The sequence below is a fragment of the Arctopsyche grandis genome, chromosome 13, assembly GCF_051622035.1.
Source record: "Arctopsyche grandis isolate Sample6627 chromosome 13, ASM5162203v2, whole genome shotgun sequence".
In the NCBI taxonomy this organism is placed as follows: Eukaryota; Metazoa; Arthropoda; class Insecta; order Trichoptera; family Hydropsychidae; genus Arctopsyche; species Arctopsyche grandis.
Genome location: NC_135367.1, coordinates 29,237,363 through 29,262,149, shown reverse-complemented (window position 1 = coordinate 29,262,149; position 24,787 = coordinate 29,237,363). Strand labels below are relative to the sequence as shown.

The following is a 24,787-nucleotide window of genomic DNA, read 5'->3' as shown; positions in this document are numbered from 1 at the left end:
TACGTAATTAACCAACCAAATCAGTCGAGTCTTGATGTCGTTATGATATCATTTGTTTGGATAATTTTCAGTAAAAGTGCATAATTATCCAGCATATATGCTTTCGAACATAGTGGTCACGCGTTTGAGTTCCACTGATTGCTGCTGGCCAGACCTTGGTTTGTGACTCCAGGCCGATCGTTTCCCATCAGAGTTTACCAATTTATCTAAATTTCATTAAAACGGTTCTAACAAATTGGCAACCTTTACCTATTTCTCGCAATTTTCGAGTTTTCAGCTTGTCAAATTTTGCTGATTCGTATAAAAATACTGCAAATTTATTCACAAATGTCTCGGAAATTTCAGCATCTCAAAATTTGATGATTATCAATAAATGTCTCTATGATGCTTTGTTATTATTATTTGTTATTAATTATTCTAAAAATTGTATATCGATATTTGTGACTGGCTAGTAAGGCGCATTGGAGTTTACCTGTTAGGCCTTCCTGGTATATATACATATGTAAAAAATAAAATAAAATAAGAGCAAAATTTTGAATTTGTGTTAGAACTCACAAAGATAATCATAACTCACGACAATTAAGAGGAACACCGGGAAACAATTTATAAAATAATATGTTTTCGTTACTTTTTTTAAGGCAGTAACAGAAAAAATATCGAATACACGCTGTAGCAATTGAAAAAATTACACTATGTATAGGCACCTGCTTATGTACCTGTAATTAAAAATAAACCGCAAAAGGTAACCGAACCATTCTTATGTATTGCCCTCGAACGTCAACAGACTAGTTTTCGACCTCCAGAGTTCGTTTCCACTAACTACACTTCGCGAAAACGAATAAGTTGAGATAAAACAATAAAAATTAAGTAAAAATACTACGGAACTCGAGAAATATATACATACATATTTTTGTTCGGGATAGACCGAAGTATGAATCATATGCGGTTTTCTTCCACGATGAATAACGTCGTGGAAGTTCCGGGATCCCCGAGCAAGCACTTCCGGGACGCCCTGATGCATCATCGTTGCACAATAACAGACCTCGACTTTGAACTGGCTCTATAAGATTCTCAAGTTGGGCTACCTCAATTCGGTCAATGTCAGATATACACACATATAATAGCTAAAATTTTCGAAGGTGAAATCCTTTTCATTCCGCTACCACATCATCTCAATACTTTTTATATGGAAATCTACTGTTGCTATTTCACCATAAAAAAAAACATCTTGGTACTTTAACCAAGACAGTTAACTACTAAGTATATTTTTAGCTTTGGGTTTCAACTTTTACTCATTCGAGCAACGCCGGGCAATTCGAATCATTAAATATATGTATTTATGTATGTAGATACATACCTATATGCATATGTATGTATAATACTTAATGTATCACACAAAATGAAACTGTTTACAAAAATACCTATGTGTGTACGTACATACATACATACAGTGGCGGACTGGGACTGAAATCAGTGCATGCCAGGAGTCAAAGGGGGCCCCACCCAGGGTTAAAATAATTTGTCCCCCCCCCCCCATATAACAAGATTTTCTTCTTTCCATCACGTTAAAAATCAAGGGAAATTTTTTTTTTCAAAATTGGGAATAAACAAATTTAGGTACAAGAAAAATGGCAAAAGCAAAATAGATCCATAGATTATATTGTATATTTCGTTTTAATCCTTGTCCTAGGTAAATATAATGCATCATAAAAGAATGCGGCATAAAATCGGCTTTTACTTTCGGTAGAAAACAATCAGGGACGTCATTTCAGCTTTTTCTTTGGGGGGGGCAGGGCAGGCAAAGATTGGTCAAATTGAATTTTTTTTCAAAAAATCTTTTTTATATCGGAATAAAAATGGAAAATATTATTTACCTTATTGAGTTATAAAATATGAAAAAAATAAGGTTATTTTTGAAAAAGTAATTATAAAAAAATATTATGTAAAAAGAGAAAAAAGCGCCGCAGGCGAAAATTTTTTTCCACAAATCTTTACATAGTCAACATTAATCGACCATCAAACTGATTCTCCAAAAAACTATCAATTAACTTAATTTCTACCGACTGTCTTGTCACTTTATCTATGTACATATGTACGTAATAACATTAGATAAAGTTTTGTTTTGTTTTTTTTCAAAGCACATAGCAGTGATTATTTTATTAGTTACCCAAAAGTAACATACATAAGAAATACACGTAGCATTCATAGATCCATAGTATCTCATTAATCATTAAGTTCATAATATTTTCTAAATTCACACTATTCCTTAATTTAGGCGAGTGCCCCCCTATGGCCCCCCCAAATTACGTCCCTGAAAAAAATGCATAATATTTTCAATTAATGTTAATCGAAAATCGGGATTTTGGGGAGGGGGCCCCTATCCTATATTTCTATTTACATGGATGTGTCTAGATTAGGAATAGATTTTATATACGGAAACTGTTTAAAATTGTGTATTTAAATCTTACTATATCATCGAAGTATAATCAAATGTTATTTTGAAAGTATGAAGTAAATTTAAATCATCCTATCAAAATTGTTTTAAGCAATTCAGTTTATATTATTCACGAAAATTTGTTTATTCCCATTTTTATTTCAGTAGTTAGTTGTTACATAGGTATTGGTATATACATAATCTTGAGGTTGGAATAGGCCCGGCAAAAGGTCCCAAGCAAATGTTGAAACTTACATTTCAAGCCTAATAAAAAAAGTTAACCGATCCTTGGGCTGTTAAAGCAGGTATTAGTTATTTGTGTATATCGTAAGAAATTTGTTTTGTTGAAATACCCAAACTTTAGGTCCTAAAGTTGCAATATCCTATACATTTTTACACACGTGAAATAGTTAAAAAGTTATTTAATTTTACTGAGGGCCCATATTTTCTAACAGATAGTGGGGCCCACATGCCATCGGGCATGTTCGCTTGTATGGCCAGTCCGCCACTGCATACATACATACATATTTCATCAATTGATCCTTTCTCTCGCCTTCAAGGATTACAACTTAATCATCTTAGCTTCTGCTTCTTGCATTCAACCAAAAAATACTCATCGGGACATTAACGATGCCGAAACTTTTTCCAATATGCATTTCCAAGAATGAAAAATTTCGAGAAGCGATCGTTTTAATGATTAATACCACGCCAACCGCAACACTGAGGAAATTCTCGAATAGGACGACGAAAATGTTAAAAGTAGTCTCGAATTAAATTTGGACGCATTAGAAAGTGGAACACGTTGAGAAGTACACCCAGCTTGAAACGGCATGTCCAGAAAGACTGAATAAAGGTAAAAAAAATATATATAGTCACATGCAATAGTTTATATTAAAAACATAACGAGAAAACTTCACTCATAAATTTACAACGCCAAGATTCTATATAAAACATTACGCATTCGGCTCCGGATTCTTCAGCCACTTTTCTTCGAACGCAAACCCTCGAGCGATTACTTCACTTCATCATCACACAACAATCAGATATCGTAAGCGCTTTGATTCAAACGGCACTTCCATACGTATGAATATGATTCAATATCTTTTTTTTCGAATCTGTGTCAATCGAGTCTAATTAATTCGACGACTACAAAGCAGGTTCGAAATTGGAGATACCCGGTTTTTCCTGACTTGAAGTTGCGCGTAACTTAGAGCCGTGACGTAGACAATCTCCGGTCTTTGAAAAAACTCGTTAATCCGGTGACGAACTGAACGATGGGTTTTCACTGGCGTTCAGCGACTTTGAATTTCCGACCTTCAGAGGAGATACGAAATCTTATTGACAATGACCCCTATTACGTATTTGTCCTAATAAATTTACTTTTCCGGTTTCGATTATTTTACAAATCAATAATGAAAGATTGAAAAGAATGAATCTCACTACATTGGAGACGAGAAGAACTAGACGTGACTTAATCGAAGTCTATAAAATACTTAATAATCATTATAATTGTCATATGTCTAATCTTATTACATTCAACGTAAACACTCACCTTAGAGGACACTCGCTTGACTCCAAAAAGAAAAATTTAATAAATTGATCAGAGATTCATTCTTTTCAAACAGAGTGGTTTCAGTTTGGAATAGTCTTCCCAATGATGTAGTAACCTCTGATAACATTAATATTGTTAAGAACAAACTTGATACTTTTTTTAAAACTAAAGGATTTTTGTAATTCTTATTTCCCATAATCGCATTTCTGTTTTTCTTTTCTTTTTGTTTATATTGTTTTTTCTCTCTCTTATTTTTATTTTATGTATTTTAATTTTTCTCATTTTTATTTCATACATGATAATCTGTAAAAATATGTTTGTTCAAACCCCTTGGGCCTATCGGCTTTGCCGCCTCTCCAAGTATATTAAATAAATAAAATAAAATAAAATAAAATAAATCCTCTATAATTGTAATGTCTATGGTAGAAATTTGAGTGCAAATTGTCTATGAATTATTAAATGTCAAAACAAAATGTATTATAACCTAAAATAGATCGTTGCAAACAAATGAATACCGTGATAACTATTTTCGAAATTTATTAATTAAATTATTTAACATTTTTTTTATACTATGGAAAAGCTAATCATTTCCATTGAATAATAAATTTTGCATATACATTCACATTAAACATTGACGAGTTTTACTTTTGATTTGTTTGCTGCTTAATAACTAGGCATTAACTTTATTAAAAGTTAAAAACCTTTCTATAATAATCCCCAATATGACGAACTTCTAAAACCGTTCTCAAATTATAAAATTTTATTGTCAAAAATAGATTTATTGTTTTACAGAGTTTTTCGTATGTTTTTTTTAATCTTTCTTTGTATTGTTAAATGTCAAAAACAGTTAGTTGAAGATATAAGTTTATATAGCTTTTTCATTGATAATGGAAGTATTTTAGTTAGGAAAATTAAATTATACACTCATAACTATGTAGATTTTATTTTATTTTACTGAAAGCTACATACATTTAGAGCGAAATCACACAGGTAAGAACGGCACGTCGTGTGCTTGGCTGTGGGTGTTCTTCTACATTTCTTCAAATATGGGATATACCGTTATCGATCACTGTCAAGCAACGATATATACAAGGATACAATTTTACCGAAAACACTCCAGGGGATGATTTTGGGACGGGTGTGCCATGAATTTGTGCTGGGCATGCCACATTTTTTCCCCATGTTTAAAAGTATCTAAAAAAAACCACGTGCCACGTACCTTGCTGTGTGTTTTCGCCCATATATGTATAAGTATGTATGTACAATACATATGAATGCATATTGGGCCCAAAGTTCTAATATTGAAAAGATTTTATATCATTCGTACTGAAATTCGGTGTAGCGGGTTGACTCACCCTGACGTACGAATTTCAAGATTTACCGGACGTCCTTTCGAGACATGGCGGCCATATTTCACAATGGCGGCAGCGAAATACGCGCCTTTTCTTACGCAAAACGGTGGAATCCCCCGTTGACCGAACTTGTCGGGGCCAGACCTCGAACCGAGCAACATTCAACGCTCGGAAACCGCGAAAATCGGACGTGACCAATATTCGCAACACTATTCCAGTAATGACATGTAAAAGTAGCACTTAAAAATTAACTAATTTAGTCGTGAAATCTTACTTGGCTTAACACATTGTTTAACTCTTTAGTGTTCAAACATTTTACTAAAATTTATTGTTTATTTCAGGTGACTTGAAGTGGTTTCCGTCCTGAGGAATTATGAAATTTGTGTTGTTATAAGTGAAAATTTAGAATCGATTAAAGTGAAAGTGCAATTGATTAAACCATGTGAATTAAGTTTTTCGGAAATTAACAAAAAAAAAAAGAAAAAACTAGTGCTAAAAATGGGCTTTAGAAAGGACTTTGCTCAGCGCCAAGCTTCGATTATAGTGCTTCTTCTAATTGTGCACGTCCTGTCCAGTTCAGCTGATCCTTGTAAGTAAACAACATACGTATAGTATAATAATATCTTACATGAAAAACACTAAAACCCAATGTACCTATTATAAAAACGCAATCGTTTACATATATTAAAAAAAAAAAAGATAAAAGGTTCAAAAGTCTGACCAGTTCAATGTTAGATTGGATTACAAAATCATCCAGTCGAATCGAGATGACCCTTAACCATTTTTGACACTATCGAAAATATAAGTAGATAAAATAAACACGAAGGCTAATTTTCTGTTTGACGAGCCAAAAAAAACCCCGGGTATAAAATAATCGAAAAAATTTTCTGTAAATTGTTTCTTAAAAGTTAATTTTGAAATCCTGGTTTATGTAATGAATGATTTTAGGTATTGTCCAAAACTTTATTAATCATGCAATTATCTGCTACATAACAACTTAAGCTTGTTTTTCCATTGAACAATAAGTTCATGTATACATCTACATTGTATGTTGATTCTACAATATTGTTAAAGCCGGCATTTAATAGCTTATTATAGACAAGCTTTACAGACTCGGTGATTATCATTAGGAATTTAGCATAGTCTTCTTCTCCAAATTCGTCTTATTATACATATGCATATGTAGATTGCAAACGTGCAGGTAATAAAAATGCCGGTTCTTGGATATCTGTCTACCTGGACCACGTTCACCCAAATTTCCCCTTAGGCAAAATTAATTAAAGCCATTGCATCCAGAAGTTCTTAAATTCATTCAAACTATTCCAGTTAATGCTTTATAGGTATATTTTCAAAATTCTGCTAAATACGTACATAATACATATGTTAGTCGTGGGAGCTTTATTTTCGATTAATCATGCTCTCGTTTACCACCAATAAATCCTTTTATTAGTTATTTTATCAAAACCAATTAAATTTTCAGCTTGGTACGAAAGCTACGAACTGCCACATTCCGAGGAGACTTATAGCACACCACCTCCAGACCAAAATTCAGAGGAAACTTCGGTCGACGTTCGGTCTGCAGACGACAATACACTTTTACGCTTGTTCAATACTTACTATAGGTCATCAAGCTATGGGCAATGTGACTGTGTTGGCTACCATTACTGTCCTGCGACCTATTCTATTTTCAAGAAACAACCTTACTCCAGACAAGATGTGAACCTAGTGAGAAAGTTCACGTGCGGCTTTAGCGGATTCACCCCGTACGTCTGCTGCAAACTCTTCACCGACTATCTGGTGTTCAAAAAACACAAGCAAAAGAGAGCATACGGTAACAGGAAACCAACCTACAATATAGACGAACGTGCTACTTCTAAGCACCACTTCTATTGGGATAGTGATGGCTTTCCACACTGGAGTCACGCGCCTACCGAAGCTCCGACCACCTGGAACAATGGCCATGATTGTGAACCGAGCGTCTACAATCACTATCCCAACTATCCCACTTACCCAAGACGTTCAACTTATAGACCTCCATCGCAACCACCACCTGTCGAAACAACTGTTCCTCTGGAAACTCCTCCTCCGGTGCCAGAAACGACGACAGTTCCAGCCACAACCACAACCACAACCACTACAGAGGCTATCCCAGCGCCAGTAGTTGAACCCGAAGTAGTCATTCCGAACCCGAACGAAAACAGAGACACGAAGAGGACTGCTCTGAACACTCAAACTTGTGGCACCACCGTGGTTAATAGAATAGTCGGAGGCGAGGATGCCAAGCTTGGAGACTATCCCTGGATGGCCAGACTCGGCTACAGAAGTAAGTTCACTTGCAGTCATTGCGATTTAAATGCAATCCTTTTTGCGAAAAGAATGTGAGAATCATTTGTATCCATTTCAAGGTCAGTTAAAATATGTTTTGGGTACCTATATGTATATTAGAATACTCACCGTACGATCGAAACTTGTTTTTTGTAATGATACTTACATATGTATATAAAGTGATTTTATTCACCCCTCACTCAAAAACCAGTTGAATTATAGTTTTTTTTACGCTAGCGTGAACTGTTTTTATATTCGCCAAAACGTTGCATCTAATTAGTTATTAAATTTTTAGTAAATTTTAGAGCGGCAGTCGGTCAGTGAACGAGTTTTAACAGTTTTTGTTTCAAGGAAATTAGAAATGTGAAAAAAAATTGAAGCAAGTTTTTGTGTGAAAATATGTCTACTTCCAGTTACATATTTTCTACTACTACACAATATATTTATATACCTATACAATTCAGTGGCGTAACTAGAAAAATTTGGCCCCATGCAAAAGTTACCCCTTTTTTTTCAATTAAATTTATTTAATGTAAAAAGATTTTTTTTTCAATTAATTAATAAGCTTGCGAATTTTAAATGTCCTTCTTAGCCTATATTTTATTTTGAAAATTTTGCAATCAGGTCTTTTAAAGACATTTTATGAACTTCTCCATGTTAATATTGCAAATTCGCCAAGTCAGAATTTTTTGAAATCTGTTTCATGTTTAATAACTGTTTTTCAGTTGATTTTTAATGATATTTTAAATTTTTTTAAATTAATATTTCGAAATTCTCTCATGTACTCATGATGGACCTAACCATCATGAGTACTTTTTTGATATCTGCAACTTTCTAAATGTGTCATTAAAACGATTCCATACTTCTATCTGTATTATGTAGACCAGCAGTGGTGAACCTTATTGAGCCCAAATACACAAAAGATGATTTTATTTAATATATGCACAAAAAATCTCCACATGCCAAGAAAATTACGAATCATCTCCTAACTTCCGTTTTCAATATTCAATAATTTTTCGTAATTTTATAATTTAGAACAATGCTTTTTCCTAATAGAAGGTTTTTTGAAATAATTGTACCAATTAAAAGCATTTATTTTTAAATGGTTTTCTGAAATAAACGCTTCAGATGCACTATTTTGCAAAACTTTTTAAAGCATGTTTGTGTGTGGATAGCATATATTTATGCGTGTATTTATAGCTTAAAAAATACAGTTAATGAACAAAAACTTTTCATTGATTTCATTCAATTTCGTTAAATTGGAAGAATATTCATGAAATCATATAATTGTACGAAATCATTTTGAAAATGAGAACTGAGGCTAAAACCCAAATTCGACACACACGAAATCAAAAGGAAAGAAAACCCCATCGACCATCTGTCATTCATCGACCAACTGTTGCAAATTTTCAATTAGCATCGTTTCGTTTCAGGGAGCGGCAGCCCAAACCCGTTGTACAGATGTGGAGGCACGTTGATAAGCCGCAGATATGTTCTCACAGCGGCCCATTGCGTGTCCAATTTACCCACGAGTTTAGAATTGTAAGTAGTTCATTGAAATTTCAGCCGTCTTGGCATAACTGTATCAATATGTCTAACCATTGTACAATATATTTTCAGAACCACCGTCAGATTAGGAGAGTTAGATGACAGGAACGATACGGATTGTAGCGGGACTGATTGTGGTGACCCACCGCAAGATTTCTCACCTGAACAGGTGCTCGTTCATCCCACTTACAACAATCCCAGATTGAGCAACGATATTGCTCTAGTGAGACTCACAACTCCGGTCACCGTGACCAGTGAGTAATATTTTATATATAAGAATAGAAAAAAATAGAATAGAGTTTGGATAAATGAACAACAAATTTCATATGTATTTTGTTTTAGGGTTTGTGAGTCCACTGTGTTTACCTTTTGCAGACACTCTTGAAAGAGTACAAAATTTGACAGGCAGACAAGTTATCGTTGCGGGATGGGGTTCAACTAATACAGGTAAATTTGCAGGCAGTAAGTTCGATTGATGACATATTTTTGGATCTAACAATGACTAACAATGACTGAGTTAGAAAAATTTTTTATGTTAATATCTTAAAATAATTTATTTATTTTAAAACTCATAGTAATTTATGTTGTTTACTCAAATTTTATATCAACCTTTTAATTTCATCAAAATATTTAGCATATTTTTCAAGCCAATATTCACAAACATTACAAGAATTGCTTTTTTAATAATTTAACACTTTGCTTGCGGGCGAAATCGTAACTGTCCCTTGCCGTGTAGCGGGCACAAATCATAAAAATTTTCAAAAAATGGAAAATTTCAAAAAATTATGAAATCTTTTATAAATGTTTGTAAATTGAACAAAACTATCGACTGAATCAAATAAAATTAAAATGGAAGTTCTAATGACTGTTTAAACAAGGCTTTAAAGCCTTCTAATTAATCGATTAGTATTTTAAAAAGGGGAAACCAACCATTTTTATACAAAAAAAATCTAAAAAAATTCCCATCACCATTGATATAAATAATTGCAAAATTTAAAATATTACATTTTAAAAATTGTTGTATAAGAAGGCTGATTTATATCATTTATCATTTATAGCCTAAAAATGATGGAATTTTTTTTCCACTTCAAAATTTTTTTGTATAAAAAAGATTGGTAACCCTAGTAAAAATTTTATTTTGGTTTAAATTGTGCTATAATTTTTAGAATTAAGACGGTGGAAATATTTTTCTCACTTCAAAAATTTTGTTGTATAGAATAAAGGTTAGTTTAGTTGTCTATTTCTTTCAACGGAAATTACAGTCGGAGAGCATGGGTAAAAAAACGGAGATTACAGTCTCTCGCTGTCAAGCAACAAAACGCTAAAGACTGTAATCTCCGTTTCCCGCATACAATGTGTTAAGAGCATCATTGAAAAATTATTATACAGTGTTTTTTGTCCTCACTATACTTATTTTTGTTGCTAAAAGTATTTCCCCCTTTACATTAAGGTATAATGGCCGGATCTGCAACACTAAAATGGGTGAGGCTCTCCATCATCTCCACAACACAATGCATACAAACTTATAGAACAAGATTCAACATAACAGTTTCAACGAGTCAAGTTTGCACTGGAGGTATCGAAAACATGGACGCTTGCGAAGGTATTATAATCTAAATTTAATCCTCCATGCACAGCTCACAAAAAAATTCAGTCACGAGCTTCACACCGTATTCGGCATGACTTTGCAAATTATCGCCTCTCGGAATTGCATTGTAGCCGATCGAATCATAATATAATTGATCGGTAACGCCGTTAATAATATGCTTCAAATATATTTTTCATTGCTTTTAGGTGATAGCGGCGGACCTCTGTTCTTTGAAGCCGAGACTGGTCGTAGAGCCTCGTTAATTGGAATAGTATCTTTTGGTCCTCGGCGCTGCGGTACGGCAGCACTGCCAGGAGTCTACACCAGAGTGGAATCTTTCCTAGACTGGATACTGGATACGATACAGTTATAATAATGATCGGTGTTTGAATGCCGAGTTTTTATATCAACAAGGATTAAAAGACCTGATCTTCGGTGCGGAACGGTCGACTTGACCGTAGATATGTATATTGTAATGCTTAAGGTGATGTTAAGTGAAGACCAAAGTGCCACTGTGTGGTGAACTTTTCATTAAATAGAATACGAATTTGTGTAATATATAATATAACTTATTAAGTGTATAAATGTGATAGTGTAATTATCGCATTGAATTTGCTCAATTTTTATGATTTTATATAAGTTTTTTTATAATAAATGTGTGTGCGAATTATATATGTATGTACGTATTTATTTTGACTATTTTTCTCTTTTACTTTCTACAAACATGTATGTATATAAAAATTAATGGTTGGTTGTCTAATTTTGAACCATCAAATTTGTTATGAATTTTTTCATTCATATCATAAACACTGGGCAATTCGATTAATATTTTATATACTGAAATATAAATATTATGAAAGAGTTTTAGTATTTAAGAGTGTATGTAGATCAGATGTAAAACCTTACCCATAACAAATCAAGAAATTGCAAAATTTATAGCGAATGAAAATAATTTTATGGGTCGTTTCATGGATTAAAAATTAGACTTACACAGGCTGTACTGATTTTTAATTTCGACATAATAAATCAAAGAATGTTCCAACTTCAAAGTCACTTATAAACAATTATACTGAAGTAACTTTTGTTAATATCTAAAATACAAATATTGCGTCTCTATATAAACGAACAAATATATAATCTGTATCTTTCACGTGATAAAAATTAAATGGAATATAAAAAAAACTCACTGTATATATACATATAAAGCAATTGGTAATTCAAAATCAAATCTGCAGAGTTAACATTAAATTATTTTCTTCAGAAGTGAAACTGAGTGGTTTCTGGAGAGTAGTTGGAAACAAAATGAACAAAATATCACTAATTATATTAGTCGCTACGTGCATAGGTTTCAATGCGAGCAATTATATTGGTAAATAGCATATTTTTATATTACACATATGTGTGTGTGTATCAATCGCGTTAAAATTAGTAATCCTTATGCTTCATTACTTATAAATAGATATTTTGAATGAAGAAATGTACAGCAATAACAATGAAACCATACCAGTCGACGACCTAAAACCCATGACTCCCCAAGAAGCCAAAATGTATTGGGATTATCACGCAAAGCTGCCGACGTACACGGAGGGTTACGAGGGAACAAATGATGCACATCACGAGGAAGAGACGATCAGTATTAAAAAATTATCACGATCGTTTATAAATTCAAAAGAGAAAATCGATCAAATCCAAGTCACTATAACGATTACTAATGATACTAACACGATCCATAAAAACAAAACTACTGTAGATAAAACTGGCCTACCCGAGACGGTTGAAAACAAAAAAAACAAAACCATTGAAAGCAAAAACGCCCAAGACGATGATAGTCTGGAATATACGAATCCCAATATCGCCAACCATCCGGCTTGGCAACTCATTGAAGACCCGGAGGAAGGATGCGGAGAGAGCACGGCTGACAGAATTATTGGGGGCAAAAACGCAGCCCTCGGCCAGTATCCTTGGATAGCTTTGCTCGGTTATGGTGAGCGTCGTTTTAAAATAAATAAGTTTCCAGGATGCAAAATTCTTAAAATTATTTCTTTCCATAAAAAAGGGAATGCTTATATTTATTTTAAGATTTCAATGCCTATTTAAACAAGAGTTTCCAACTATTCGAATATATTCAATTAATTTTAAACAATAGAAAACAGTGTGAAATATTAATTCAAAATAATTAAAATGAGTGGAGTCCACATATATTAAAGAGAAAAAGTAACATTTCGATTTAAAAATAAAATTGTATTATGTTAAAAAAATTCTATATTTGTAAAATATTTAATTAGAATTTCACGAATAATTGCTCAAATAACGAATAGTTCAAAATAGGCTGAATATATTCGAATTGGAAACTCTAATTTATACATAATCACATATTGCTTGTAAATAACTTGCAGTCAAATAATACACATATCAAATTACAGCCGATGATGATGATTTCAATTTTCAATGTGGAGGATCTCTCATCAGTAAACTATACGTATTGACTGCAGCACATTGCGTCAAAGAGCAAGAAACAAGTTTGTAAGTTTACCAAATTTACCTGAATTGTAACGTTTTACACTCTCATGGGTGCCAAACACATCCCATGTCCATTATTATAGTCATTTCACTTTCTGTCTCTCCTCATTATACATCCATAATGACATATTAATCCCAAATTATCTTCTTCGCACAGTGATCTGTGTATTCCTTTTTACATATTACATACCTCCTTTTAGCTTCAAAATTTGCCTCGTATCCAATCGTTTTCATACTTTGCCATATTGCTCATTTTGGTCATCAATATAAGCTTAAGTATCCTCCGCCATTACGATGGAGAAAAAATATCGTTTTAGACGCGTTTGAAATTTGAATTTCTGAAAAGTGCCTGACGTTTATCCAGTTTTTAGTTTTAAACATAGATGGCGGTAGTAAAATAAAATTATTCTTCAAAATAATAATTTTATATACAAATTATAGAAGAGGTTTTTTGGAATAGTGCACTCCATCTCAATTTCTTGATCTTCTTTTATTTATTTGTAGACATGTCGATGACGCTTTGAATACATACATGTGTATATGTCACCGTGAAATTATATTTCAAGTGAAAATATATTTTCACTGACGTTTCAGTGAAATCATAACCAGTTACACTTTCAGGGATGGTTTTATTCATTTAAGATTAGATTGTTAGGGTTGGTATTGTGGCGGCTCGCTTCGGGGTCGGGGTCACCAGTTATGGGGGATGAACGAATGAGACGACTGGCATGTTAATGCACGTGTTTATTATATGACAGCTAAAGGCAGAGTGAGTAGTGGCTCTCCGAACCCAGCCGAGTTGGTTCCCACTCGCAGGAAGGCAACCAAACTCGACCATGTCGTATAAGCGAGCCGCCACAGTATTATTTAAGGGTTAGGATAGGAATTGGTGGAAATATATTTTCACTTGAAACATGCTTTCACTGTAACATATGTATATGTAGGGAATTAACGAAGGCTGATGTATGGGCTAAGGCTGAGAAAGGGTATGTTACGACTGATTGTGAGAAGAGGCAGGGATGTAATGGTTAGTCGCAGTTGGACCTGTGCTCCGCGCGGTTGGTCGCTAAACCTCTGCACGTATCATCTTAATAAACAACCTGAAAACGCATGTGTTTGGTCTTCACCTCAACCGCCTCATCCTAACCGTGGTCCTGAACAGCGTCACCTGTCAGGATTCTCTACCACATATATAAACATAAATATTTTACAAACTAGCAGAATGGACCAGTGGTTAGGTTAGGTAACATTTTCAGGGTTGGTTTTATTCATTTAAGATTAGATTGTTAGGGTTGGTATTATTTAAGGGTTAGGATAGGAATTGGTGAAAATATGTATATTTTCACTTGAAATATGCTTTCACTGTAACATATATAAACATAAATATTTTACAAACTAGCAGAATAGACCAGTGGTTAGTATGTAATGCTGTGAACGGAGTGGTCACTGGTTCAAATCCCACTGGCTTCTGCTGGCCAGACCTCAGATTTGTGACTCCAGGTCGATCGTTTCCTATCAGAGTTTGCCAATTTATCTGATTTTCATTGAAACGGTTCCAACAAATTGGCAACCATACCCATTTTCTCGCAAAATCTCGAGTTTTCAGCAATCTCGAATTGTATAAAATGCTGCAAATTTACAAATTCGACCATAGATGTCTCTTTGGATATTAATTGATATGTATGTATATAATACTAATAATATTTGTATCAAATGTACAATGTTTCTGGCCAGGATGGCGCATTGGGAGTACCTGTTGGTATAAATTAAAATAAAAAATAAAATATTCCAGAAAAATCGTCAGACTCGGAGAGTACGATCAATCCAAATTAATCGACTGCGTCAACGGAGTGTGTGCAGAAGAAGTCCAAGACATAAAAATAATAAAAATGATCGTACACGAAGAGTACAACCAACCTAAGCTATCACACGACATTTCTCTCCTCCGTCTCGAGCATGCACCTAATTACAATGGTAATTTTGTTGAATTTAATTCGTTTACTTGTTGAACATATTCAATTAATTCACACTTTCCACCGTCAAGGTTGGGTGTCTCCGATATGTCTCCCGCATGGTCTTTTCAACACCACTGACAAAGAAATCATGGAGGTGGCCGGATGGGGCATAACAAACATGTCAACACAGGCGCTGGCCCCGGTACTGCAGACACTCAAGATCCCTCTGGTCCCGTTGAGCGTTTGTGCCGCATTTTACAAAAGCGCAGAACTCAGCCAGCGTCAATCGTGCGCCGGAGGAATCTTCGGCGAAGACTCGTGTGGCGGAGACTCCGGAGGACCTCTCATGAAAGTACGTACACATGTGATGAATACAAAAAGTTGGCAAATAAAACGTACAATTTCGAATGTCATTCAAGGTTGATGCTGAGAGCGGCATTCCAAAGTATTACCTGTACGGAATAGTTTCGTTTGGTACAACGATGTGCGGAGGAAACGCACCTGCAATATATACAAAAGTCGATCACTACCTGAAGTGGATCCTCGACAGAATTCAGCCGTAAACATAGAATGTTATAAGTTTAATGAAAATAAAGTGTTTGTTTTTATTTTTTTTTTTGAGTATACATCGTTATTTTATTATACTTTATACGCATGTATGTGTGTGTATATATATATAAAAACATTCAATGACAAATAAATAATCTTTAAAAATAAGCTTCAAACATTATAAGTATGTATATAAATTGCAAATAAAATATTATATTGAATATATAACAATTTATAACCTAATACTATATAAATAAATGCATTTTAGATGCGTATTGTAATTATTCAAATATTTGCCAACATTACAGCATTACAGGATGTTATGTGGAATGAAAAACGCATTCAATTAAACGGTCAAGTTTAATAGGAAAAAAAAAAACCTAGTATAAAATTATTGGTCACATATTTACACCCTAGTGTTTAATTGATTGATCAAAACAGATATTTTATTAACAATTTACATCTCTGGGTACAAAGTATACAGACACAAATACAAAATAGTTTCGATTTTAATTCACAACTGCGTTGATTTAAACCGGTGCTGGAATGTACGAAGAGTTGATCACATGTGCGCAACGTATATGTGTATGTATAATATTTAAATAATAGAAACGAATATATATATATATTATACTAACTACCCAGAGATCGCTACATATAATGCATGGCTTACGAGAAATCTAAATCATCCGTCGTGCACGATAATATTGAGGTTGTTTTTGGGATCTAGAGCGGGGTCATTTTCTATGGAAGCTCTGCCGATTTTTGCCATTATAACTAATATCGTAACCACAACGAATAGAACGAGTATGATGGCCATCGTATTCCTCCTTCCCATAGATCTTCTCTTCATAACGGGTGACAAAGTATTCCTATGAATAAAAAAATCGAATATTATTACAAAATAAATATATGTAGGTACATTTGGGTGTATCAATATTTCGAATTGTACAAACGCAAAATATTCAATTTTAATTAAAGTACCGAAAACATCATTCTAGCCAATGAGTGATCCACCTCTTGCTACATATTCGAACAATACAAGTAAACGCTGATTTTTTTTACATTCGAAATATTGATATTCTATATTTTGACTACCCATTGTACATTTATTGCATTAAAAGACAGTTCATCGATAGGTATATTCTATTTATCTAGATAATCACTAGCACTAATGTCGCCTGATGTAGAATTTTTTTTTTGTAATTTAGTTCAATAAGTCATATACGAAAAAACTTTAAGACACGACTTTTGTGTGAAAAACAACCCTTTGGGGTGGTTTTTCATGAAAGATTCCGGCTCGATATTGTATAAGCGAGCATTTTTTAAACTGGGTCCATACAAGACTATTTATTTAAATAACCAACGATACATTTTTACTAGTATTTAATAAAACGAAGTGAGATTATTTAGCCACAAATTAAGTCTCAAGAACGAGGTGAAATGGTAAGGGTTGAGGTGATGGGCAGGGCCGGCTCAAAGGTGTAGCAGGTGTAGGCACGTGCCTAGGGCGCCATAAACAAGGGGCGCTGTGAGGCACCCCCATTTTTCTTTTTTTGATTATTAAATTGATACAATAATAATTTGATTTTATTTGAACTTATAAAACATTCTATATTCAACTTAATTTTTCTACTCAAAGTAACAATACTGATTGTAAAATATTATAATTTACGAGGAACGCAGGAAGCTGACCGTCAAATATCAACGAATCACGAATAAAACTTGTAAAACAGCAACTGTCGTCAGTACAAATGGTAATTTGTAATTATATTTTACACAAAATACCGCTGAAACATATGTATATATGAAACATACAATATATCGGAGATAAAATTATTCAATTCATTGTTGAATATAAATTAATGTCTTCATTACCGAATTTATTCATAGTTATAGGTATTTAATTTTGTTTTATTCATTTTTATATATAAAACGTGCCTATGTGGAATAAAATTTTTAATAATTTTTTTTGTTTTTGTCTTAATATATTTTTCTTCAACATAAAATTTATTGTTTAAAAATTTAAGGGGGGGGGGGGCGCTAAATCCAATCTGCCGAGCTGAGCCTGGTAATGGGTCTGCAAAAAACCGTTGTTCAAGAGGGGTTCATACATAAGTTTAGCCCTTTGCCCGCGTCACCAAATTTAGCGAACATGCCCTGTACGCGGCTGCTTTTTTGCGGATTTTGCTATCGCGTTTTCGACTATAAATATAGGTTGTAATTTTTTTTTTTAATTTTACAACCTATATTTATTTTTTTGGACTACTGCCATCTATTGAATTTGGTAAAGTATACATTTAGTAATATTTTCAACCAAGTTATAAAATTTTAACACTATAGACGGCTCTTATACAGGTTGGAACTTCCAAGACATCTATGCGTGTCTCGCGCGCTGAGGGCATGTTCGCTAGGACATGTATAGTCGTACGCGGTGGAAAGGTTAAGAACCGCTGGTTTAAGCGATTTACAACTCAGTTAAGAGGAATAACATCCAAGACGACAGTAGTTTTAGTGATTCTACCGATGTGTTATTCGCCTGAAAAGTTGTACTCACTTCCACCACCTGACGATTCTCTCGAGTGCTGATTTTCTTTTATATTTATCTTCGTCGTAATCGAACCTCGAACTAGTGTGACGATTTTGATTCAGCGACTCGAACACTTTCCTAGACACTTGACCACCTACATAACAAATGTAACATTGAATAATATTAAGATATATAAATTATTATTTTGAATAAAAATACCAATAATTTTATTTTACTACCGCCATCTATGTATAAAATTAAAGACTACATAAACGTTACCCAGATTTAAAATCTTCGAACTTCAAACGCGTCTTAAACGATATTTTATCTCTATCGTAATGGCAGAAGATCCATTTATTTAGCAATATGGCAAAGTATGAAAACGATCGGATAAGAGGTAAATTGTCCTCTGAATTGTAATCGTAAGTGAAACGTAAAGGAGGTTTGTAAAAATAAAATACAATACATAAATATAACCACGCATTCTATCACAAATAATACCTTGATAATTTTCGGCCCTATTTCCAAACATAGACATGGAGCTGTCATCTTGCACCTGGACTACGGAATACGGGGGACCGTTCGCTATTCTCGGATTGCTTTCATCGTCACTGGCTCCGACGGGAGTCGCCCTATGCGGTGTCGACATCCCCATTGAATCTCCATGATTCGAATAGCCACCGATGCTCGAATTACTACTGAGAGAATAGCCGTTAGATCCGTACTGATTTCCAGAGTTGTCTAGACCGGAGAAACTGCTACGGGATATTGTACTCGACTTTGCGTCGATGTCTTCACCTAGCTGGAACGAACACACTCTTCATGAAGTGTACATCGGAAAAGTAAACATGTACACAATATATACATATTATAGGTATACATACGAGAGGTAAACCTAAGCCGGCTCGTGCCCAATTAACCCCGGCAAGTTTTTCGCGAAGCACATCAGCCACTGGTGAAACTAAATTCGAAGGGGGGAAAAGTGAAGTGCGACACGACGGACACTGATAGCCGGCCGGTGCGGTCGTTCTCGGCAACGATCGGAACGTCGACTCCAAACATGACCAATGATATACATCTGAAAGTTGCAAGGACCAAATGTTATATTAATCTTTTTCCATTTTTCATATGATTTTGTATCGTAATGTTTTGAAAAACCTTACGATAGCATGTGAGTCTGATGCATTCCTCATCTCCAAGCGTTTTTGTGCAGATTTCACATATTGGATTGTAGTCGCTATCTTGTAACCATTGTAGATATGACTGTACTATGCACTGAAAAATCATTAAAGAAAGTATGAATATATGTAAATATGTATGTGAAATGCTATATAAAACTTATTTGTATTAAGGAATTCGTTTCGCAACTCTAATAATGAGTTTGGATTATTTCTGACGGCAATCAGAGAGAATTACTCAATAATAAAAAATTATTATTCTCTTTACAAATTTAACCCTTTGAGTGCTGACGTCTTTTCTGTTGAATGCCCGCCATATTGAAAATTTCGCCAGCATTTTCAACAAGAATTATTTAGAAAGTAGGTATAAAAATTGTAGCTAATCCAAACAAACCCTAGATAATTACCGCAGAGGATTTCGAGTTTTGTAAAGGTGTGATTACACTCTCTAATATATCTTGCAACAATATAAAATAAACAAAACAAGTCTATTAATGACTGTATTTTTCCAAAACTAGTTCAATCTTCTTCATTGTTGTTAAAATATAATGCTCACAATTTAAATTCCAAGCCACAATGTAAAATACTCAGCAGTTAGGGATTTCCATCGGGTAATTCTGCTATGGTTATAAATTGAGAAATTCCAGTGTAAACAAGCCTTTATAAACGTTGAAAAATGAATGACACGATTATACTATCCATGTTCAATGCTAACTCTAAAGGCTTAGCAGGTAGTATTCTTGTTTACTTTATAAGTGCTCAATATACAATCGTTTTGCAAGTCTATGGACTTGTCAACAAAACGCCGATCGGCGTAAGTCAGCATTCAAAGGGTTAAGCGTTTTTTTTTTGTACTGAAAATACTGACTTGTCCGGACAATTTTATTTAAAATACAAAGTAATATTTTTTTGGTTTCATAATCACACTATAATCGTGTTAGTATAAGCGGATACTTAGTAATGTTTGAATTACAATTTGTACATTATTGCATAAATTATTAAACAAATTGAAATTTAAAAGTTATATAGCATACTATTAATTGTATCAGCACGTATTTCTCGTTTTATACATACATATATTGTAGAAAATTATTTTTAACATTGATTTCATCATCATCATCATCATCATTTACAGCCATTCGCCATCCACTGCTGGATGAAGGCCTCCCCAACACGCTTCCACTCGTCTCTGTTTTGCGCAACACTCATCCATCTCATTCCGCACATTTTCCTAATTTCGTTCACCCATCTTCCTTGCGGTCTACCTTTTACTCTTTTGCCTTCTCTCGGGTACCATTCAAGCACTTCTTTTGTCCACCTTTCGTCCATCCTCCTAGCTACGTGACCCACCCATTGCCATTTCAATCCATTATGTCCACTACCCTTGTCATATTTCTCACCCACGTGTTCCGCTTTCTGTCTTTCCTCGTTATGCCAAGCATACAGCGTTCCATACATCTTTGAGTGCATTGGATTTTATTTAGCATCTTGGCGTTCAATGTCCAAGTTTCACATCCATACGTCATCACTGGCAAAACGCATTGATCAAAGATCCTTTTCTTCAGGCAGAGTGGCATTTTTGATTTAAAAACAGCATTCATCCGTCCAAATGCACTCCATCCTAATTTCATACGTCTCTTTATCTCTTCATTTTTACTACCAGACATGTCAATTATTTGACCTAAATATAAATAATTATATTTATGGAAAGTCAAATGTATACAAACAAAATTTGGCAGGTTATTACTAAAATGTAAGAAAAAAAATTCCAGCTCAAACCAGTCTATCTGTAATCATAAGCTGCATGTTTCGTAGTAGCGAGCTTTATGTATCAAAAGACAACTGTGTTGAATAAATAGTAAAAAATTCACACATGTATAAACAACAATCACTGTTCACATCGAGTATGACTCACTATTTAAGATATCGAAAATTGATAAGAGAGTTTGGTGCAAAAAGAATTGTTTGTTGTTTTTATAAAAAGTGGCATACATGTCAAATGTATGACTTTGACAGCCACGTCATCGAGCGAAGAGTACACACATGCATGTGCGGAAAAGAGAAAGAGAAAGACAGGGAGTGCGGGAGTGCGGGAGTGAGGGAGGGGTGCGTGTTTTGAACCTTGGCGTGGTTGGTGACGATGCAATGCTCGCAGACGTTGACTCGGTGCTCGAAGCAGAACTGGTTGGTGACACGCCTCTTCGGACATTTGCAAAGACCCATCGCGAACTGCGAACCGTCTCGCGGAGTTCGTTGCTCTCAAATGCTGTCGCGAATCGTGTGTTGTGGACGTGCGTTCAACCTCAAACGAAAACGCCAAACGCCAAACACCAGATAGCAAATAGCAGATAGCAGACTACACTAGAGAGTGTGTAGAGAGCAGACAGTAGACGGCCGGCACGTCGACACACTGCTGCCAACTGCCGCTCGGCTCACTGACAGCCAATTGCAATGCTGTCAACTTGATTATAGTTTGGGTTAAAATATTCAATGCGGGTCGTTATGGTTCGGTGATTACTGGTCACAAATTACTCGTCACAAAGTCACTAAAATCTCTATAACGGAACATCTGGCAGCCGAAAAGTCCATCATACTGTTACGTACGCCGCGGATTGAGCGAATTGCACTTAGACCAACGGATATCTGTTATCGGATAAACTAAGTGCATGCACTTACTTCCAAGGATTATATCTGGACTCTAAGTGCATTTAGGCTAAACAATGACCGTTATTAGTTTTGTGGCGGCTCGCTTATACGACATGGTCGAGTTTGGTTGCCTTCCTGCGAGTGGGGACCAACCCGGCTGGGTTCGGAGAGCTACTACTCACTCTGTCTTCAGCTGTCATATAATAAACACGTGCATTAACATGCCAGTCGTCTCATTCGTTCATCTCTCCATACTGGTGACCCCCGACATCGAGCCACGCAGCCTCGATCAATTTCAACATGCCGCTCATCCCATGCCGCTCATCCCTGCCTCGCCGAGTCAGGCGGGAGAAGCTACCCGCCGCGCCCCCATCGCCATCAACACGCGTCGCGGCCCGCGGGTGACAATAAACGAGCAGACACGGCTACCTACCTACCTACCTACCTACCGACGTCCAGCCACAACGTCGACAACAGGTGCTTTTAAAAAATGGGGGAGCGAATGAGACGACGATCTTGACAGCTGGATGTGGAGTCATGCGCGATCCACTACACATAGAACGGTCATCCAGCACCACAAGACATACACCACCTCAGCACCATCATCATCATCATCATCATCAAGGCCCCGTCCGTCCCCACGAGCGTCGTCACGCCGAGACGGGCGGTAGCGCTACAACACCTCCACGAGCCACAACGACTCACAGTCCAGCTCGGAGTATCATCAACCACATCGATGCCCCTGCCGCCCCACCAACCGACATCAGCCTCGGAAGAGCGGCGCCGCCGCAGCATCGCATCGCGCGACCATCGGACCACCCACCGTCCTGCTCGCGACGTCACCGCCCTCGAATCTACCGACCATTCAGGGCGGTACACCTATGTACACAGCGGATGACCCACGTCAACATTTTTTTTCTCCCCACGTAATAATTTTTTCTCTTTGTGTAACAATATTTTTTTTTCTTTTGTAAAATTTGTTTCTTTGTAATTTTGGTATCGCTGATGCTGGGGGGGGGAGTGATGTGGCGGCTCGCTTATACGACATGGTCGAGTTTGGTTGCCTTCCTGCGAGTGGGGACCAACCCGGCTGGGTTCGGAGAGCTACTACTCACTCTGTCTTCAGCTGTCATATAATAAACACGTGCATTAACATGCCAGTCGTCTCATTCGTTCATCTCTCCATAGTTTGTAGGCATATAGTACAACTGAAATGATCTCATCAGGTCACTGCGACACATATCCAGGAAAGTCATTAACGCATGGCACACGCTCGCCTCGTCAAAAGGTCGACACGTGTCTGGGAAACAAAGGAAGAACACACTGAACCCATAAAAACCACGAACTACGTCCAGGCGTATGAACCCATAAAACCACGCTTGCAGCATAACTAGGGCAGCGCGAGTACCAAGAACAAAAGATGTGCACACAACACACTTCAACCCAAAACGTTTATAAAGCAACGCAGCAACTTTCGCCGGCAGAGTGAGCCTCTAGAGTTCAACTAGATCACATCTCCGAAGAAACCTCTTCGTACATACTATGGAGGATGAACGAATGAGACGACTGGCATGTTAATGCACGTGTTTATTATATGACAGCTAAAGGCAGAGTGAGAAGTGGCTCTCCGAACCCAGCCGAGTTGGTTCCCACTCGCAGGAAGGCAACCAAACTCGACCATGTCGTATAAGCGACCCGCCACAATACAATAACCATTGTACCAAATTGAACAAAAATAAACGATCCTCTTTCAAACTCAACTGAATTTCCATAGGCCGGGAAACGGTCGAAACCTTTCACTCGACCACCTGTTCTATAAGTTATTTCTCAGAATCGGTACGGGGAGACCCAATGTCGGGGAAATACATATCCGAATACGTGACTATACAACAGGTAAACAGATTAGGCGTCCTGAGAGATCTACCCTTTATAAGGCGGTACGTAGGCGATATCATGTCATTCTGGACTGAGCAGTGACAGTGCGTGTATCTCCTTAATCATCAATAAATGCTGTGAAACGACTGTTGGCCTTTTACTTGAATCCTCCACCCACCCCTACGCAAAAATACTAACGATAACTCGAGTGCCAAATATTGTGTATTCGCGATTTTCATGGCAAAAATTGTCTTTGTGACCACCCCAATGTGACGAATAGTCCAATTACCGGTCGTTATATATCTCATAATTATCAGTCCTCTTGCGATATAAATTTCGCAAATATTGCTAGATAACGACATGTAGCCGACTGATTTGATCTGCCTAAAGGTCTGACCGCACTATGTGACAACAGAACGATGTGACTCTTTACAACAGTACGCGATTAAATATTGTTTGTATGAAATAACGTACTGTGCGACAGTCGCATGACGTTCAACGACACCTTTAGTCAAAGTTGACTTTTCGACCAATTTTGACGCAAGGTGTCTTTCGCGACGTGACGCAAGTGTCGTTGAATGGGGGCTGCCTTGCGACAATATTCTCCTTCTTTATATCGTGACTTAGAAATAGAATCACGCCACAAGTTTGTTGATACACAAACTCCCACAAACCCCCCCCCCCTCCCCTTCTTTCATCCCCTTTCTGTATCATTAATCTAAAATACAGTTGCTT

General features: G+C 35.9%; 2 protein-coding genes across 3 annotated transcripts; one reads left to right on the top strand and one right to left on the bottom strand.

The window, feature by feature from the left end:
* Nucleotides 1-5,305: 5,305 nt before the first annotated feature.
* LOC143920697 (CLIP domain-containing serine protease B8-like) lies at nucleotides 5,306-11,795 on the top strand. Of its 2 annotated transcripts, none has more exons than XM_077443635.1 (8): nucleotides 5,306-5,565; nucleotides 5,680-5,927; nucleotides 6,819-7,661; nucleotides 9,097-9,205; nucleotides 9,284-9,465; nucleotides 9,554-9,658; nucleotides 10,662-10,814; nucleotides 11,006-11,795. In XM_077443635.1, exons 2-8 carry the CDS (start codon nucleotides 5,837-5,839, stop codon nucleotides 11,170-11,172), a joined length of 1,650 nt encoding a protein of 549 aa, XP_077299761.1. In that variant the 5' UTR covers nucleotides 5,306-5,565; nucleotides 5,680-5,836; the 3' UTR covers nucleotides 11,173-11,795. The 2 variants fall into 2 exon arrangements, with proteins under 2 accessions (XP_077299761.1, XP_077299762.1); XM_077443636.1 differs by having other exon boundaries at nucleotides 5,383-5,555.
* Nucleotides 11,796-15,849: 4,054 nt separating this feature from the next.
* On the bottom strand, nucleotides 15,850-22,126 carry LOC143920696 (zinc finger protein-like 1). Its single transcript, XM_077443634.1, has 6 exons — nucleotides 21,653-22,126; nucleotides 19,517-19,628; nucleotides 19,238-19,431; nucleotides 18,855-19,155; nucleotides 18,381-18,507; nucleotides 15,850-16,695 (listed from the first exon to the last, which is right to left on the bottom strand). The coding sequence occupies exons 1-6, from the start codon at nucleotides 21,752-21,754 to the stop codon at nucleotides 16,509-16,511; spliced, it is 1,023 nt and encodes a 340-aa protein (XP_077299760.1). The 5' UTR covers nucleotides 21,755-22,126; the 3' UTR covers nucleotides 15,850-16,508.
* Nucleotides 22,127-24,787: the final 2,661 nt, after the last annotated feature.

Coding starts and splice junctions, on each gene's coding strand:
- LOC143920697 (XM_077443635.1), top strand. CDS start 5,837: ATGGGCTTTAGAAAGGACTTTGCTCAGCGCCAAGCTTCGATTATAGTG. Junction 9,206..9,283: donor TTACCCACGAGTTTAGAATT/GTAAGTAGTTCA, acceptor ATATATTTTCAG/AACCACCGTCAGATTAGGAG. Junction 10,815..11,005: donor AAACATGGACGCTTGCGAAG/GTATTATAATCT, acceptor CATTGCTTTTAG/GTGATAGCGGCGGACCTCTG.
- LOC143920696 (XM_077443634.1), bottom strand. CDS start 21,754: ATGGGTCTTTGCAAATGTCCGAAGAGGCGTGTCACCAACCAGTTCTGC. Junction 18,508..18,854: donor TAGGGCCGAAAATTATCAAG/GTATTATTTGTG, acceptor TTTGTTATGTAG/GTGGTCAAGTGTCTAGGAAA. Junction 16,696..18,380: donor AGAATCGTCAGGTGGTGGAA/GTGAGTACAACT, acceptor TTTTATTCATAG/GAATACTTTGTCACCCGTTA.